The sequence below is a fragment of the Odontesthes bonariensis genome, chromosome 5 (genome assembly GCF_027942865.1).
Source record: "Odontesthes bonariensis isolate fOdoBon6 chromosome 5, fOdoBon6.hap1, whole genome shotgun sequence".
Classification (NCBI taxonomy): Eukaryota; Metazoa; Chordata; class Actinopteri; order Atheriniformes; family Atherinopsidae; genus Odontesthes; species Odontesthes bonariensis.
The window spans coordinates 35,540,359-35,558,546 of record NC_134510.1 but is presented as its reverse complement, the minus strand read 5'-3'; the positions used below and the strand labels follow the sequence as shown (position 1 = coordinate 35,558,546).

At 45.0% G+C, this 18,188-nt stretch overlaps 1 protein-coding gene across 3 annotated transcripts in view; it reads right to left on the bottom strand.

Moving 5' to 3' along the window:
* Positions 1-581: 581 nt before the first annotated feature.
* The window catches only part of satb1b (SATB homeobox 1b), a 57,784-nt gene continuing 40,177 nt past the window's right edge, over positions 582-18,188 (bottom strand). For all 3 annotated transcript variants that reach the window (XM_075466245.1, XM_075466247.1, XM_075466246.1), the window contains exons 12-13: positions 5,286-5,492; positions 582-3,159 (exon numbers count right to left, since the gene is read on the bottom strand). In XM_075466245.1, the coding sequence (XP_075322360.1) occupies positions 2,518-3,159; positions 5,286-5,492 (849 nt within the window). In that variant the 3' untranslated portion in view covers positions 582-2,517. The remainder of the gene's footprint in view (positions 3,160-5,285; positions 5,493-18,188) is intronic.

Below are 18,188 nucleotides of genomic sequence, written 5' to 3'. Positions count from 1 at the left end.
ACCTCTTTTATCCCCTGGCGTATAATGTAGAAATGTTTCATGTGTAATGTAAAAACATTTTTAAATAAAAGGAAGTTTAAAAAAAGTCCGAGGCAAACATGGCGGATCCTCATGAAAACAGCCACATTGGTAGAATGCTGGAGTTAGTTCGTTGGTTTTACATTGTTCTTATGTTTTATGCCTTATATTTCGTGTTGTTACTCATGTACAGCACTTTGTTTTAAAGGGCTTTATAAATAAAGTTGAGTTGTCAGCGAATAAGCCATGATGACACTTAATGGCGCCTCTTTATTTGGCGACACGCGGTAATCTTTCTTCACCTCTGACGCTTAAAATAAATCGTGCCGAGCGTCTCGCTGGCGTGAATGATCGGCTTTTATGTGACGTCTTCCTCTGAACACGCACAACGTTTCACTCTGGCTTTTTTATTCATGAAGGGAGAGAGAAGAAGAAGAAGAAGAAGAGCAGAACATCACGTGTCATGGCGTTTCTCGGGGGTGTGAACAGGTGGAGCTAATTTCCTAAAAAGGTGGAGACACCCGTCCTCACCCGGGGTTCACAGAGAGGTCAGGACACCGGTGCTGTTTTATACCTCAACTCCCTGTAGAGGGCTTTGCCATTCCAGGTGTTCACGCCTCACCTTTATTCATTTAAAATGTTCACAGGTGTTTCAGATACACTCAGCAGAAGAAGTGAAGATGCAGTTTTTAGAGCCCAGGTACAGTCGGTCTGAGAGGAAGAGGCACAACAGAATTCACGTTGGATTCAGTTTTGTACGGTGAGCTCTTACACAAACTTCAAAGATATTTACAATAATAAACAATCAATGATTCATAAGATGTGATATTTACAGTTATTACAAACAACATGTGTTCAACAGCCCAGCGAGTCAGCCGGCGTCGCCTTGCAGTAGTTTTTAAAAACAATTCACATTGTCTCATCCTTTGTTACCAGAGGCGACACAAAAAGAAAAAAAAAAAAAGCCCCTCTGGGGGCAAAAGAGTTTTTCTGGTCAAGTTAATGCCAACAAATCTGTGGTACAATACAAACAGTTTAATCGTGTAATTAACAATCAATAACCACTTCTAGTTAGAACATTTCTGCAGAGGGGAACCGAGAAACACTTATAAAACAGTCGTAACAAAATAACTGGTGTTCTCATCCAAATGAACTGATAAAAAAGAAACACGTTTGTACAGATTTATACAGGAGAAGCCTTTTTGAATTGGATCGTTTAACCAAAGGAAGACACATCGCAGACATCGATTTTCACACAGATTGCATATGTTTTTCTCTCTAAAGGTGTTTCTATAGGTTAGTCTTTTTACCTAAGCTTATTTGCATGATAGTAAAAATTGCATACAACATTAATTGTGAAGCTTGTAGCATGAGTTGCTCGACATACAGCACTTTATAGGCAACCTTTAAAGCACATTTCTCCATTTAAGACGTTTAAGACACTTTTTGTTTTTACTGCCCATTGAAATTACATTTATAAATAGAAAAAAAATAAATGGTGGAATTAAAAAAAGAAAAAGCGCCAGTCGACAACTTTAAAAAATATGTAATTACATCAGAAACACTGCATGAACTGCAAATAAATAATGTTGAACAACAAAAACATGGTGTAATTCACATTTCTAACTGTGGCAATTCAGAGAGTTACAGTGACAAAGGTTTTGCAAAAGAATCTAACATCGGCAGTGCCGTATAGTACAAGGCATTTATTGGCATAGTTTCTTTAAGACTGTATTTTTTTTTACAGTTACAATATAATATCTATATTTATATATATATATATATATATGTATATATATATATATTTATATTTCCTCCCTAACAAATAATAAGTAAAGACTGAGCTATTCTCGGAGATGCACCTGGGCTTTGGAGTGATCCCATAATCACATTATGCTCTTTTTAAAAGAATAACTTATCTGCCAGCAGGCTCCAGACTTGATACCTCATAATTAAGGCCTTGACAACCACTTGGTCCTTGATTTAATTTGCTATTTAAAAAAAAAAAAAGAAAAAGGAATCCAGTTAGACATCACATACGTAAACACCTATCAAAGTCCTAGCAAACTCCAGGGGAACTTTTTTTATTTTTTTCTCTGGTTTTTTTATTCCTTTTTGAATATAATCAGTAGCTCAAAAAGATATTTCAGTGTAAAACAACATCGAGTGCAGTCAGCAAATATCCACGGCAACATACTTAGAATATTTTTTTTTGTGCAGGTTACCTAAATGATGCATCGGTCTTTACAGTGAATAATATAAGTTTTACAAAATCCAAAAAGTAGTACTTGTGGTTTTTGGGGGCAGAGGGAGTCTGAGTCGGGCTTTCCAGTGTGCGGGCGCCGCCTGTGACTTTCATTCGTCTATAAACACTCCCCTCACAGTCCCGGCGCTGCACGCAGAACGTGTGGCGTGTTCGTGTGGATCGGAGCGTCCGACGCGGCACAGCCGGCAGTCCGTGTGCGCGCCACTCTGAATGATTGATGCGGGGGCGGAGTCCTACTCCTTCACCTCGTGCTCCGACTGGGCCTCGCCGCCGCCGCCGCGGCCCAGCTGCTCTTCGATCTTGATGGAGAAGATGGTGCTGTTGGTCTGCGTGCTCTCGTCCAGCTCCTTCAGCAGCTCTCCGCTCTCCCTGAAGTCCGTCAGCTCCTCCTCGAAGGCCGGGCTGCTGCTGCTGCTGCTGCTGCTGCTGCTGGTGTGGGTGTTGGTGTTGGCCGCCATGCCGTTGTTGTTGTTGTTGTTGTTGCTGCTGGGCTCCTTGGGCGCCTTGGCGGGGTGATTGATGTAGAAGCGCTGGTTCTGGAAGAACTTGATGATGGTGAGCTTGGGGAGGTCCAGCTGGGCCGACAGGGTGTGGATGGCCTCCTCGTCGGGGTAGAGGCCCACGTCCTGGATGAAGCTCTGCAGGATGCCCAGGGCCTCCAGGGAGATCTTCCCCCCGCTGGGGCGGGACTTCATGCTCACGCCGCGGCTGCACTCGTCCTCCGTCTCGGCCGGGGACGCGGTGGAGGGCTGACGGGGCGGCAGCCGGGGGCCGGTGGTGGGCTGCTGTTGCTGCAAGGGCTGCTGGGATAAAAGAGGCTGGCAGGGGTGGAGGGACAGGGAGGGCTGGTGCTGCTGTGCGTGAAGCGGCTGAGCCTGAGGTGGAAGAGAAAGGAGATGTGGATGTTATCAGTGCGCCACCTTAATAAGGCCTTTCATTATTAAAGGGATAGTTCGCCTCTTTTGACATGAAGCTGTATGACATCCCATATCAGCAACATCATTTATGAACATTTTCTTACCCCCTGCTGCGTCCTGTGAGCAGAGTTCCAGCCTCGCTTTGGTGTTGATGAAGGTAGTCCGGCTAGTTGGCTGGGGCTTAAAAAATAAAGCGTTTTGCTTCTCAAAAACAATATGTTTTCATATGTTTTCCTTTTTCCAGGAAAAAGTCCGACCTCACAATCGCTTGGCACTATTTTCTCTCCCTTCGTATCACTGTGTGCTGTGCAGACCGAAGTGCAGACCGAGCAGTAAACACCGTAACAGGTGCGGCTGTCAGCAGGCGGCAGCAGGCAGTGATACAAAGGGAGAGAAAATAGGGCCAAGCGATTGTGAGGTCTGACTTTTTCTGGATGAACGATTTTGTGATGCAAATGTATTACTCTTTTGAACGCATATTGTTTTGAGAAGCAAAACGCTTTATTTTTTAAACCCCAGCCAACTAGCCGGACTACCTTCATCAAATGTTCATAAATGATGTTGCTGATATGGGATGTCATACAGCTTCATGTCAAAAGAGGCGAACTATCCCTTTAAAACCAATTGAGCTGTGTGGAGAACAGGCACTTTTCCATGTAATATCTCCCTGAATGTAATCAGTTCTGCAGATAGGACTTTTTCCCCTTTTTTTTTGGTTGTGGGAGATTGTGTCTCTCACACAACCAGCGCCGCACACGCACTGGGAACCCACATTGAAACTGGTCTCTCCATTATATCCTGCGCCGCTTATCATCAGACGCTCCTGCCAGTTAACGATAAACAAGCTCGCTGTGCACAATTCACGTAGCGATGGTCTGATTTGCTGCAGTGTGAGAATGCTATCGATGGCTTTCACTTAGCCGCCAGAGTCCCGTTAGTGTAAACACATGACACACTGCTCGTAAAATGTCTCATTGTTTGGCTTGAGAGGGAGCGAGTGGGCAACTCGTGGTCCCCATTGACCCCACAAAATGGGCGCTCTTTTATTTTCATTTCTGAGTCAGACGCTGTCGATGGGTGTTTCGTAATCAAGTTTGCTAAAACGGCAGCGACTCTGCTCGCACAAAGGTGAGATCTTACTGTACCAATATACTGAGCCGGGATGGTTCTATGCTCTGCAAATGTGAGATAATTTGGCTAATGTGTCAAAGCGTTAGTGAAAGAGCGGCACGAAAATATTTAAACACTGCTCTTTTATGGACGGTGCAGAAGTGCAGCGTTATATCAGAAATAATCCTATTTTATCCATCCGCAACCGTTCCTGTTTGCATGCAAAGTATGCACAAAACTCCCTTATTCCATATCTGCTGCTGAGACTGATTTGTAAAAGAAATCCTATTACCTTATTTATATCCAGTAAATGAGAGTCTTTGTGAAACGCTGGCCATGTATCCAAGTAACCAAATAACTAATCAACCAGTCAGCTGTGGCACGGACTTTTAATAGAAGTATTATTGTACTTCATTAAGATGTTTCTGCCGTTAACGGAGCCTCTGTGTTATTTTCCATTCATATGCCAGATGTCTGGTATAAAGCGGCTCTGTTAAATAAGTTCAGCCTAATCATATCTTTGAAAAAAGGCTTTTTGCTGAAAAGTAGGAACTTTGAAGTGTTTCTGTGGTTCTAATTTACAAGTATTCATTATAACTCCCAAGTGTTGTTTACTGGTTTTCCTGGAATATTAGTTAAGAATACGTGAAAGCAGAAAAAAAAAAAAAGGAGATGTTTTTAAAAACACAGATTTTTTAGAATACGGTAAGCGGAGTATTATCCAGACAGTCTGTGTTGTGTCTCACACGAACCCCGCATACGTTCATTTAGGATCCAATTAGCATTTTACTTCCATCGTCAGATTCTTTTCTCTGGTTATTTCAAAGAAAAGTGAAGAAGATTCACATCTTAAAGTGTGAGATTCATATATTTTGTACTTCCATCTTATTCTGTTGTGTATAAAAACAGGAAATTAAAGCACAATCTGAGTTCTTTGACCCTAAAAGTATTCTTGAGGCCAGGTTGTGGCTCACCTGCAGCTGGTCGGTGGAAACGTGGATCAGATGCGCCGGCCGCTCGTTGTGGTGCTGCTGGCCGGCGCTGCTCTCCTGTTCGTAGATGGCGTCGCGTTCGACCTGGGCGAGGCTCAGGAAGCGCCGGATCATCGACAGGTTCTCCCAGAGCGTCCGGTTCTCTGGAGACGGATCCTCCTTCCAACGCAACAGCTCGCACAGCCAGCCCTGAGAAAAGGGTGGAGAGAGGAGGAGAGTGAGTGAAACCTGGGCCAGAACAGAGTGAAGCTTCAGTTTAGATCACAGTTTTTCTTCAGCCAAGGTCAAGCAGCCCAGCAGGACGGAACAATTTAACATGACAAGAAGCGCACACACCCGCACACCGAGTGCACACCGAGTGCACACCGAGTGCACACCGAGTGCACACCGAGCTGCACACCGAGCTGCACCCCTGGGAGGAGGCCGGTGACTCCCATGTTTGAACTGATCCAGCAGAGGGCCATGAAAGACAGAGCTGAGAGACGAGACGGGGGCATCACAAATGCTTCGTCTTCTAAATAAAAACAGACGGCAGCAGGCTTATTTCACCTTTAATCAGCTTTCAGTTTTATACGTCACGTCAGTAAAACCCGACTCAGTCAAAAACCAACGACATGACATGCAACTAAATTAACATTTGAGAGTAATTTAGTCATGATAACACGATTATGCTTCCATTTTAACCCAGTTTTTGTTTGTTCCTGATTTAATCTCTTAAAATGAGATGTTTTACGTGTTAGTGTCAAAAGTGTATCAAGCTAAATGTTTTGGTTTAATTCGTTTAAATCTCGCTAAAATAAACTTTAGATAAAGTGAGTAAAATGTTTAATGCAGAAGCAAGCGTGGTGGTATTGCATTTGTAAAAGGGCGAGAGAGGAAACTAAACAGAAGAGGCTAAAATGCAGCAAAACAACCAGTCTCAATATTCTGTTCATTTATGTTTGTAAAACAGCACTTTGTGTTTGGCTTCATCGATAGAAAAGAGTTTTCCCAGGAAATACGAGGCCACATTAAAGCGTTAAATCCAATCATTAATATTTTATAAACAACAAATGAACCGAGTCTGAGGGGTAACATCTAAAACTTTCACCAAGCTGAACTCCAAAACGTTTAAAAACTCCAAAACATTTCTGATTCTTTTCCTAAAACCCTGTGAACCAGCACAGCTGCAGACATTAAGAAGCAACAACTCACTCACCTGCACGGGCCTGTGCAGAAGTTTTCTGAGCGGCTAACTGGGTATTACTGGGCAAACAAGGCTGACACTGCATAATGGTACTGGGAGCATTTACTGGACTGGAATTGGGTTTCCTTTGCCTTTAAGTGGAGTTGGATGAAGCAGTCATGAGCAGTCATCGTCTTAGTTGCAGTAAACAGCAGTTAGAGGGAGTGTAAACAGGTGGAAACACCATGTAGCAACACAAAGCTACAGCAGTTTGTGTAACTATCTGACGAGGTGGGAAAATAATCCACAATATATCGTTTGCTCATTAAATTCGTAGGTTTGAGTTGTTTTTTCATGAAGAGTAGCTCTTAACTTCCAGAAGTTCCTTCTTCAAACTGAGAACTGCAGCTCAGGAGGAGGAGCCTACCGATCGGTCGTCATGTTGAAGCGTCCATGGGCAACACGCTGAACCCCACATTGCCTTCCGATGCTCCCGTCGGTGTATAAATGCGTAAAGCCTTTAAGGACTAAGACGTGGTGTACGGGCGAATGTTGCATGCAGTGTGAAGGCGCTTTGAGTGGTCAGTTAGACCAGAAAAGTGCCATTTAAGTACAGTCCATTTAGCATTTACTCCAAAGTACTCGACTTAAACTGCACTCTCAAATAAAAAAAAGTCCATTGTCGGCTGTAGGGACATGTAGCGGCTGAGATGTTGGATTTAAACGGCTCCTTTGTAAGGCAACTTAAACACAAAGATTCTTATTTTCCTGTGATTCTGCAGTGATGAAGACGCGGTTATGAATATTATACTGAAAGTGTGACACGCTGCACCTTAAAATGTGTAAAAATATCGTGTTGACTGGACAACTAACACTCTGTATTCAGGTGTTGGGTCATTTCCTGGTGCATTTGTAAATATAATTAGATAGAATTAGTTACCGTCAGTCCTGAAGCTCAGATTATAGAAATATCTTTTTCCTTTGACTTATACTTATAGAACTAACTGATCAATCAACAAGCTGATGAGCGGCTTAATCGTGCTCATTCGCAGCACAGCATTTGAACTATAAAGGCACTTTGAGTGCCACTGTTGGTCTTCATTTAAAGAGTAACTTGAGTTTCTGATCGTGGAGTAAAAAGTAGGAGCTGAGAGATTTTAGTGGAATAACTACAGTTAGAGTAATTAAAGTAACTGATCATTGAACTGAGTGACACCCTGAGGATTCCCGGCTGAACAGAACAGACTTGGTCAGACGCGATGACCCAAACAGAGAGCGTGAGTGAAAGGAAATAACACACCGAGGAGGTGTGTGTGTGTGTGAGAGAGCGAATGGGAGTGTTGAAGTGGGCACGAGGCTCTGCTGAAGCTGCAAAAGAGGTGTAAAGGAGCCGGGGTGGAGGAAGACGGAGGGATGGCCGAGGAGGAGCAGCGAGGTGTGTGTGTGTGTTACAGAGGGACGCTCCGTCGGCCGGAAGGTGTGTCCTGGCAGCGCGACAGTGCGGCGCTGTAATCTCCCGGCCAGTGCGCGGCAGCACCTTTCATTTCCACAGGATTACACCGTGCTGCTGGTCCGTGCGCACACACACACACACACACAGAGGGCAGAGCCACGCCGACACACTGCATGCAAGAGATAACTCAGCAGTTTGGTTGTCCCCTGTTCCAACTCCTCCCATAAGCCACATCAAACCCAGGAGGGCTTTTGGAAGAAGCCGAGAGGGGGGAGAGACATAAAGAGTAAAGGAGAATGAAGGAGAGGGAGAGGTGTGTGTGTGTGTGTGTGTGTGTGGGGGGGTGGGGGTGGAGGGTGAGGAGAGGGGGCCATAAAGCCTGCGTGCCCACCTTGTTCCTTTGCCACGTTTATTGTTGCGTTTTTAATTTGCATGCAGAGGGATTTGGACGGCGCTCCAGTTGGGCTGTCTGTGGTTTCAGCTGATTCGGTATTGAAGAACACACACACACACACACACACAAACACAAACACACACAGCACACGAACAGACTCACGCGAACCACCACACACCATCTTGTCAAAGCCAGAGAAACAGTACCCCAGCCCAACGATGGAGTAATCCAACTCAAACACTCCCCAAACCAGCAGGATTAAACCCAAAGTAGCAGAGCCAATCAAACAAAGGCGCGACGTGAACTCCATTTCAATGCCAGGAAGTCCATTTGATGAAATAAAGTACAGAGCTGCGACTGCTTTTTCATGTGGCGTTTTGACTTTTCTGCCTGTTTTTTTTTTTTTTTTAATAATTTCAACAGTTCCTGAGCCGGTATTTAGCTTTAATGGAGGCGTCTGAAGGAAAAAAAGGTTTTTTTTTATGTGATGAGCACCAAGCAGCAGTTAGCGCTGCTCCCAGCCAGCACCGTGGACAGTGGACAGTCAGCATTTTCCACTGCAGTTTCAAGAGCTTTGTTTGTGTTTGTCTAATTGCATCGCTTCCACAGGCCAGGCAGAGTCAGCGAGACGGGAAAGACTCGCAGAGAAATTAGCACATCCCTCCTTCGTCAGTTAACTTTCAAAGAAAAACAATGGATTAAGTTAATCTATCAAATGCATCTCCTCAAGCATATTTGCTATAAACTTGTACAGCAATATCTTTGCCTAAGATTTACTACATCAACAAGACTTTATGTTCGACATTCCCACACTGCGGTGATATTACCATGCCGTTGCAAATCTGTTTCCCCCTTTATTGTTTAATGTAATTTGTTGAGCCTCTCCACCGCAGCTGACAAGCACCAACTGCTCTTGATTGGATCATGGAACTTGCTGCCCCTGCCGCTAAAGTGTTCCAATACGTTCCAGAAAACAAAAATCTAGGGCTCTTCAATCCAGTGTACTGAGTGTTTTGTTGAAGATCATTAAGGGCTCTCTATAAATAAACAGAACGAGTAGTTCAGAACAGGCAGAGAAAGCGGCACACAGAGCAGGGAGAGACTCTCCTGTGACAGTTTAAAACACCCCGGCTGCAAAATGCTGCAGAGATGGGAACAAAAAGTTTGGAGATATCTGGTGGATGATGGATGAGAAACAGAACAGAAGAGCGGGTTTATTTTGGGAAGTGGACCGTTAAAGCCTTTGATCAACCCCTCGTTTGATTAACTGTCCAGCAGAAACAGAGATCAAATGGAAAGAAATGTCAGTGCTAAAGGTGAACTACCACCAAAAATTGACAAGAGTCCTCAAATCCTCTGTCTGAGCTGCATGTGAATGAGCGTGAATGACCTTAAAAAATGTCTTTTATTAAACTGTTTATATCAGCTACATTTCAAAGTTTCTCCTAAATGGCTTGACAGCACCGTTTTCAGGCGTGATCAATCACAACGATCATTAACTCGTCACCTGGCCTGAGCTCAACGTGGCAGAGAAGTAGCAGGCCAGTTAAACAGAACGACTGTTTCACAGCTAAAATGTCCGAAAACATTTCTGCAGAAAACTACCCAATTGCCACATTTGGGGGAATTAGCAGCCGGACTCTATTTGCTCGCCCTGTTTCGCCCAATCAGACGGACACAAACAGAGAGCTGAGCGGAGAGAGGACTAATGTGTGCTGTTATTGGCCGGTGACTAAACGCTTCCTGCCCAGAAACGTCCCGAACACAGCGAAATAATGAGGCCAAAATACAGGCGTGGGCCGGCGCAGATAAACACACCACAGCACACGAGGAAGGAGCCATGTGGTTTTCTTGTTTCAGGAAAAAATTGTTCCAAATATTGGACCATTTGGAAACGTTTTCTTGTGTGCACGGATCTCACTCTGCTACTGTCGCCGTGCTTCAGTTCCCGTCAACACGACGCTTCTTCTTTGAGGTGAATTTTTGGGAAAAATCCGTCACCAGCGCTGCTCTGCTGGAGGTGAACGTCTCTTTGCTTCTGCTCCGTTCAGTCAGAGGCAGAGAGCAGCGAGCGGCGGCGCCCACGAACGAGCTGAGCTTTGGATTTAGAACTAAGAAATTTAAATATTTTCTCTCAATTATACTGTAAGTAAGGACCCAAGGCCCCAAAACAGCATTAACCTTTAAATGTAACCTTTAAATGAAATGTTTCTAACGAAGACAAACAATGACCGATGAGCCTTTTATTGATCTTCAGGAGATAAGCTTGAAAATCGGTGACCTCAAAAGTTCATTTTGACCGCAAACGTTCATTTGAAACAATACAACCCGACAGGCATAGGATTATCTGCCTAAACGGGCACACACCTGCGACAGTATTACAATATAATCCACCCTGCCCCTAATAATTTACTTCCTAATCATTAAATCACAGACCGGGCCAGAGGCTCGCCGGGTTCTGGGGTCACGAGGCACCGAATTAAAAGGCCACCTCATGACTCCAGAGGTCAGATGAGAGCAGATCCCCATGAGCCTCAGCAGACCCTCGTATAGTCGTGTTATAAATAGCAACCGGGTGTTCAGATAAAAATATTTTCCTTGCTACACAATAGTTGAATTCATGCGCGAGATTCACCCAACTATGCGATGCAGTACATGGTGTATGTGAGTGCTGCAGTCACAAGCTGCCAATGAGAGCATAGGCCTGCTCTGTCAGAGGACAGCATGGTATTCACCGCCCAACCCACCCACCCATTCACCCCTTCACCGCCAAACCGCCGCTGCAAACACCCCCGACATGGAAGCACGGAAGAAAGCGGACTTTGCTGTGAGACAGGGACAGCAGACGGAAAGACAGACAGAGTGTACTGTCACACGGCCTGGACCAACACCTTCCCCCTAATCTCATTTGCTTGTTATCAGTCCCATCAAGCTGACCTCGGCCACCGCGAAAATGAATAAAATAAGCCAACAGATGTCCATCAATTTGCCATTTTAGCTTTTTTTTTTTTTTTTCCCCTCTCTATCTTCGGATTACTGTGTGACCAGAAATAATGCCTCAGTTTCAGCCCAGAGAAAAGAGCACGCACCGAGCAGCATTTGGACAAAAACGGGCAAGATGACACATCAAAAAATGAAAAAGGGAAAAAAAAAAAAAAAGAAATAACACTCGAAGGAATGATTGTGGCTATTGTTGTGACTGGCTGGTTCAGGAGAGGACTGTTTCTGAGACAAACCTCTCCAGTGTCTGAAAAAGCAGGGAGCTAAAAAGACAATGTATTACTGTCTTTCCTCCCCCCTGAACCTGGCAGAGGCCCAACACTGGCAGGCAACACTATGCAGATAAGTGCAGCCGATAAGACGGGATGTTCAAACCTGTTTCTCCTCCCCGGGCGCGTGCACGTTGCACGTTTGACCTACAAGGTAGTCTGCGCTGTGTTATAAATACATTACGCCAGGGTGGACGCCCATCTGCTGACGATGGTGGAGTTCTGAGATGTTCCCGTTGCTGGGGCATATGTGACTCTCCCGCAACGATAAGCAGTAACTGACTGCACATTTCAAGACTTTGTGCAAACAGAAAAGCTCTGAGTGGCTGTACAAATTGGCTTTGGCATGAGAAAGAAAGGGGGAAAGGAAATGGGGTCAGTGGCCTTAATTGAACTCAATTGGCAATTGGGACGATGATAATCATGTGCGGCAAAAACATAGTAAGAACACGCCGTGTCCCTCCGACATAGAACCACAAAGTTGATCTATTTGCTTTTATTTAATTGAGCCGTTTGCAGAGCCCCCCAAAAAAAGTCTCTGTTGCCCTTTTTGGTAAAAAGTGTAAATCCAAATCTATGCTTCTGTGTGGTATGAAAGGAATTCATTCATTGTTTGATGATTATCATCGTGATTTGTTTCCTCTGTTCGCTACATCATCGGGAAATGTTCAGGATGAAAGAAAGTTTGCACTGAAAAATGACTCGGAGATCACAGAACTGTCGTTAAATGTATGTTCCAAAGTAATGTGAATGAGCAGTATGACGCTGGTGCTTTCAGATGAGCCGCTGGGGGGGGGGGGGGGGGGGGCAGATCACTGAAACATGATTCATGCTCGTCTGCATACGACTATACACAAGTTATCAAGCCAAGAAAAATAAAAGCCTCAAAGAAGAGACATTAATGGAAAGATGTTCAGGAACTCTTTTCAACTAATTATTCTTTAAGAATCGGAAATGTTGATTCTCTAGAAATGCAAAGAGACAGACACGTGATACTTTAAACAAATGTAAACTTCACTGCAATTATCTGCGCTTTAAAAAAGAAACACCTTGTGTTTTCGAGGATGTTTTCGGTGTCACGGAGCCTCGGCAAAAGCTCACCCGCCTCACCCTTCAAAATACGCGACAAACACTAGAAAAAGAACCTGGAATATGAGTGAAGACAGTAATTTAGGGAAAAAAATACTAAAAATACTTTCTTATAACACACTAAAGGCTGTTCACCATATGGTGATCAAAGAGTTTATTGTTAGGCCACATTTTTATTTACCTCTGCATAATTTCTCATAACCTCACCATCTGATTCCAATTTGGTCCTGAGCCTCCATAAGGAGGCAAAGCAGAAAACAAACGGATCAAACGGACACCCTTCTGAAATGATAGAGGCCCTCAGGACGCTCGGATTCCCCACAGCAGAATGTTTTCCCCACTCAAGGAAATCCTTTAATAATTCAAATTCTGAATCATCCAAATCATTCGAAAGTTGTCCTTTTAAACGTATTTCTTATTATCAAATGATGTTGTGTCGGAGTGGGTGTCTTCCAGATTGTGGTTGCCAGATTGTGTCACTATCCTCTTTTGTGAGGATGTCAGAGTGCCTGAATCATACATGCCAAACACTTACGGAGAAGTCTCAGCCAAACAAGCGAGCGTTTTCTGGAACGGGGTCGCAACCTCTGCAGATACAATAAGCAAGTTGTCAATGTTAACAGATTGACAGCCAACACGACACGCATTGTGAGGGCAAGACATGACTGTGCAGGAAACTGCCCTCTCTGTGTCAGCACTTGCACCCAGAAACAATACCAGCGAGTTTTTACGTCATGGCTGCCGAACCAATAAAGCGTTCGGGGGGGATTTTTTATTTTTTTTTAGCGAGCAAATAGAGACAGATGGAGCATAAAGAATCAGCAAAAGGCAAATGACCAGTCCATCAAAAAATGGAGCGCATTAAACATCTGTGTGGCTCCACACACTCTTTTTCAGCCCAGCTCGTGGCAGCTGCACACAACAACGGTAACAATAGTCGAACCTGGGAGTTTCCCAGAGCGTGCTCGCGCTGCAGGACTAATGTGCTGCTCAACACCAGTAGTTACCAGACATAATTTCATACACACAAATCAAACTGCACGACTGTTTTAAGGTTGCGCTCGGTAATTGTTTACACTACCAACTAGATGTGCACAGGCAACATGTTTTATCTCACATGACAGTAAATTTCAACTTAAAAATAATTCAATATCCCAGATAAGTAAAATACTCTGGTCCAGTAAAGCGCTGCAGACTAATCACTTGTACAAAATGGCTGAAAAATGAGTCACAGCTGAGGCTCCAGTGAATGTGCCTCTTTGTATCAAATATTGGTATTGTTGAATTGCACCATAATCTAGTTTAGCCTGCTGGTGGGCTGATATTTGGGTACTTGCACTGCCTGCACAGCCACACTGAGTGTTCAAACACTGTTCTCCCACCACAGATTTACCTCCTGTTTATAATCTTTTCAATTCGATTCCGATGAGGCAGATGGAGGATGAACCACAGATAAACAAAAACCGCGGCTCCATTACAAGCACACACACAGAGCACCTACGTGGAGTCTGATTCCATCAATTATAAGAGCTTGATTGAGATTTAATTCAAAGCTGAGGTTTAATTGCTAATATCAAAGGATAATTAAGCTGATAAATCATGACTGATCTTATTGAATTAGAGATTGAAATAGCAGAGAACCTGCAAATTGTCTATGTCAGTTAAATAAGTGATTTAATTGGTCGACAAGTTTGCTTCAGACACTAATGAAACTAAATATTCAACCTAAGAAAGTTTTGACAGAAGTTTTTATATGTAGAAGCCTTTAAAGGAAATTCATCTTAAAGTTAGGACAGAATATTTCAGCAAGAAATAATCACAAAGCCTCAAATGCCTCTGAACATGGTGGAAAAAGCAGATTAAATGCCCTCTGCAAGCTCAGTTTAGGCAATGCAGTGAAAAGGAAAACACAGCGTGGAGGGAGAAGTCTTCCTCAGAGAAAGAGAAAAGGACAGAGAGGAGATGATCACGACAGACTGAGGGAGAACAAATAAGGAAGGAAAACCAAGCAGGATGAGGACTTGGATAGGTCCTAATATCTCCCTGTGCTATTCGCCCTCACTCACACACACACACACACACACACACACACACACTTATTCTCCCTCAGACTGCATCTGCTGGAGCTGGTGGCTGTAGTTAAATTGAAATATTTCCCGGCGTGTGTCAGAAGCATGCAGAATGGTAATTATGACAGATCTGATTAGGCGGGCCGAGTCGGGCGGCTCCGGGCTGCAGGTGCGACCTTGTGCATTCCTGCGTGTGTAAATAAAATTAATTACAAGCGTAGGGGGCGCGCGGCGCGTGACATCAGCGCGCACAGGGGGGACTCCCACGGGGGGCACCCTAATGGAATATTTTCCCCGAGTCTAATAATACAGTTGGTATTGACTTGAGGTAATTAGGGGGATCATTAAAGCGCTTTTCCCGGCGTATTTGCCTGCCTGATCAGATTAGCGAGAATGGGCCTCAGAACAAGCCCTGTGTGGTCTGTCATGAGAAGTGGAGACAGTGAGAGTGGGTGAGTTTGCTATGATTTGTAGCAAAGACAAAACGAGGGGGAAATGCTCTCCCTGTCACCAGAATGGAAGGAACTTGTGCCAACAACAGCTAGGAAGCTCGTGGCTGTGGCAATAAGTACTACTTAGGCTGATCGAACGAGAGAGGACTAGTGAAATTAGTTCAGTTATCAAGCAAAGTGGCTAACAGCTGCTGCACAGTGGAAAACATTTATCATATAATAATGCATTAAAGGTGATGACGAAGAGTCCTGACAGCTGGGGCAGATTTCGAGTTTGGACTGCAGGGTAGGAGGTAGGCGAGGAGGAGTGAGTGAGTTGCACAGTTGAAGACAGATGGGGTGAGAAGTGGCATGTAAGGCGTAAGTGAGAGAGATGGCAAGAGGGACGCAAAGTGCTCCGAGCATGCTCAGTGAGCCCCCGTGCCCCTGCTAAGAGGAGGACGGTTCAACAAAACAGGCTGGTGGGAATTCCACTGTCCATTAAACAATAAGAGAAAGGCTCATTTCAGAGGGAGGGGGGGGGGACTCACCGTTTGCAAGATAACTCATTCTCTAAATTAATTATTCAGACAGCTGGGTCTCCAGTTCAAGAAATTGTGTCTTTAATAAAAGAGGGGATCTGGCCTAGCCTGTTTCCCATGGCAACCTAATAACCAAGCAGGCACAGGAGATAAATAAATAAATCAATTAATAAACAGTCATGGCCCTTTTAGATCCCCGGGGGGATTTGATATGCTTGCTCTGATTCGCCTAATTTGAGAGACACGGAGGTGTGGAGAAGCCCACCGACAGGAATTAAGACCAGAAGTTGATTAAGAAGACGCGCAAAAAAATCTCCCTCTGAACCTTAACACAGCCTTTGATCACCTCCCCAGCGCAGGTTCTGCTATGACAAGCATCTCTTGACATCAAGTGTGTTAATTTTACGATCCATTGAATACAGTTTTGCGCGCGGATCTCGATGCAGAGCTTGACTTTTTAAACATGCTGACCCAGAGTGGCTCCTCAGTAACAGACAAACATCTGAGCGTCGACCATTTAGAAACAGACACCGAAAAGGTCAGCCATCTGCCCCTGTTGTTAAGCAGCCCCTGGATGCAGCAGGGGGATGCACGTGTGTGTGTGTGTGTGTGTGTGTAACTGGTTGGGCGTGTCACATGCTAAATTAAGAAAAGCGTTCAAGTCCCCAAACGATTCTGAGTGCAACAGGAAATCAGTAAGTTCTGAAACATGAAGGAAGGAGTTTGCAGTTTTTCTGTCACCCTCCTTTCCTTCTCTTATCAGTGTCCCAACCCGCCCACCCCCCCCACCCCACCCACCCACCTCCACCCATCAGCCCACATCTCTAGACCAACGTGGCACTCCCTCCCACCATCAACCATTCTCCACTCCAGGGACTGCCGTGCCAGGCGGGTGCAGGGTGACAGATGGCGTACACCAACCTCCCCCTCTCTTTCTCCTCTCCCCACTACTGCACCAGCCCCCCTGCTCGGCCCCCCCTCCGGTGGCGCAGCGGCGGACCAGATCAGTGCCATTCTGTCTCATTAGAGCCTGGCTAATTAGTGTAGCCTCTTCCAGGGGAGAATGAGCGAGTGTGAGCGAGACAGCGAGGGAGAGGAGGAGGGAGGGTGGTGTTGGTGGCGTTGACGGTGATCTGTACTCCACTGGTCATGGAGGAGTCGGAGGGCTGGGGGCCCCCGCGGTGCGCAGGGCTCCCGGGGTGCTTGTTTTATGACAGCAGGAGCTCTGATTCCACCCATTGCACAATTCCTCTCAGGAAGTGTCGGGGATGTTTAGACATAAAAGTCATGTCAAAGGAATGGCCCCAATCCGCCCCACCCCACCCCGCAGCTAACCTCCCATCGCTTAGCTGAACATTAGCTGCCCTCTCTGCCAGGCTGGCCAATCCCCCGTTAACAGGAATGAAAACAAAGCGCTGCAGCTCGCTACGTAGCGCTCCAGCCTTACTGAGCCAGTTAATAATGTTGACATCAACTCCAGGCGATCCGGATCATAGCTTGCACCTCTGCAGGCTAAAACGAAAACGGGCTGCTTGGCAAATTGTGCTTCTTCTGGCAGTGTCGTCGCTGGATTCCAACCAGTAGCACACAGTTGTTTTCTCCAAGTCTGACATCTCCCGAAGCTAAATGGAGATGGAGCGTTCTTGGAGCCTTCGATCAGTTTGAATCATTGAGGATTGGGCCATGAATAATGATTCAGATTTTTTATCTTAGAGTAAACACAATATCTCTCCTAATAAATCATAACGGCTGCAAGGATTATTCAAATCAAATCAAATCAAATTTATTTGTATAGCACATTTCATGTACAAACAGTTCAAAGTGCTTTACATAAAATAAAAGCATTGCAGCAGGGAGTGCAAGAAGCATTAAAAATACATAAAATAATATAATATTGAAAAAAAAAAAGTCATTGTTCAGACTGGAAGTGAGTATCGGCCATTAATCTGATAAAGTAACAGGACTTGGGTTATATTCACTGCTCTATGGTTACTCTGAATATGTGGCAGTAAATGAGTGATTGAAATGCAACATTGAATATGTGAGGGTGGGGGGGTGGGGGGGGCAGTTAAGGTCTGGCAGAGGCCTGCTGTGGTTATGAGCCCTGAGAGAGGACAGAATGGCTGCGTTCCAGAAACCTCCCAAACACACTTCCACACCAGCAGACACACCGGAGTACACAAACACTGCTCCGCACATTAAACCTCCCTGCACATAAACCTATATTTAATGCAAGAAAAGCGCACACACATCCATAAATGCTGGAAGCACGCACTCAGTAGAGCGTGCACCAATCAGTAAACTCCTGTTTGCTGCTTTTCCACCCAGGGGAGCAGCGTTGCCTGTGGCTTCTTTCAGGTTCCCGTCTCCCTCCGTACTCTGCCTTCTTTTCAGATCTCATCTCCTCCGTATAACTCTCTGTAAATAAGCTGCTGCATGTGCTGTTGCTAACACTACGAAACACACACACACA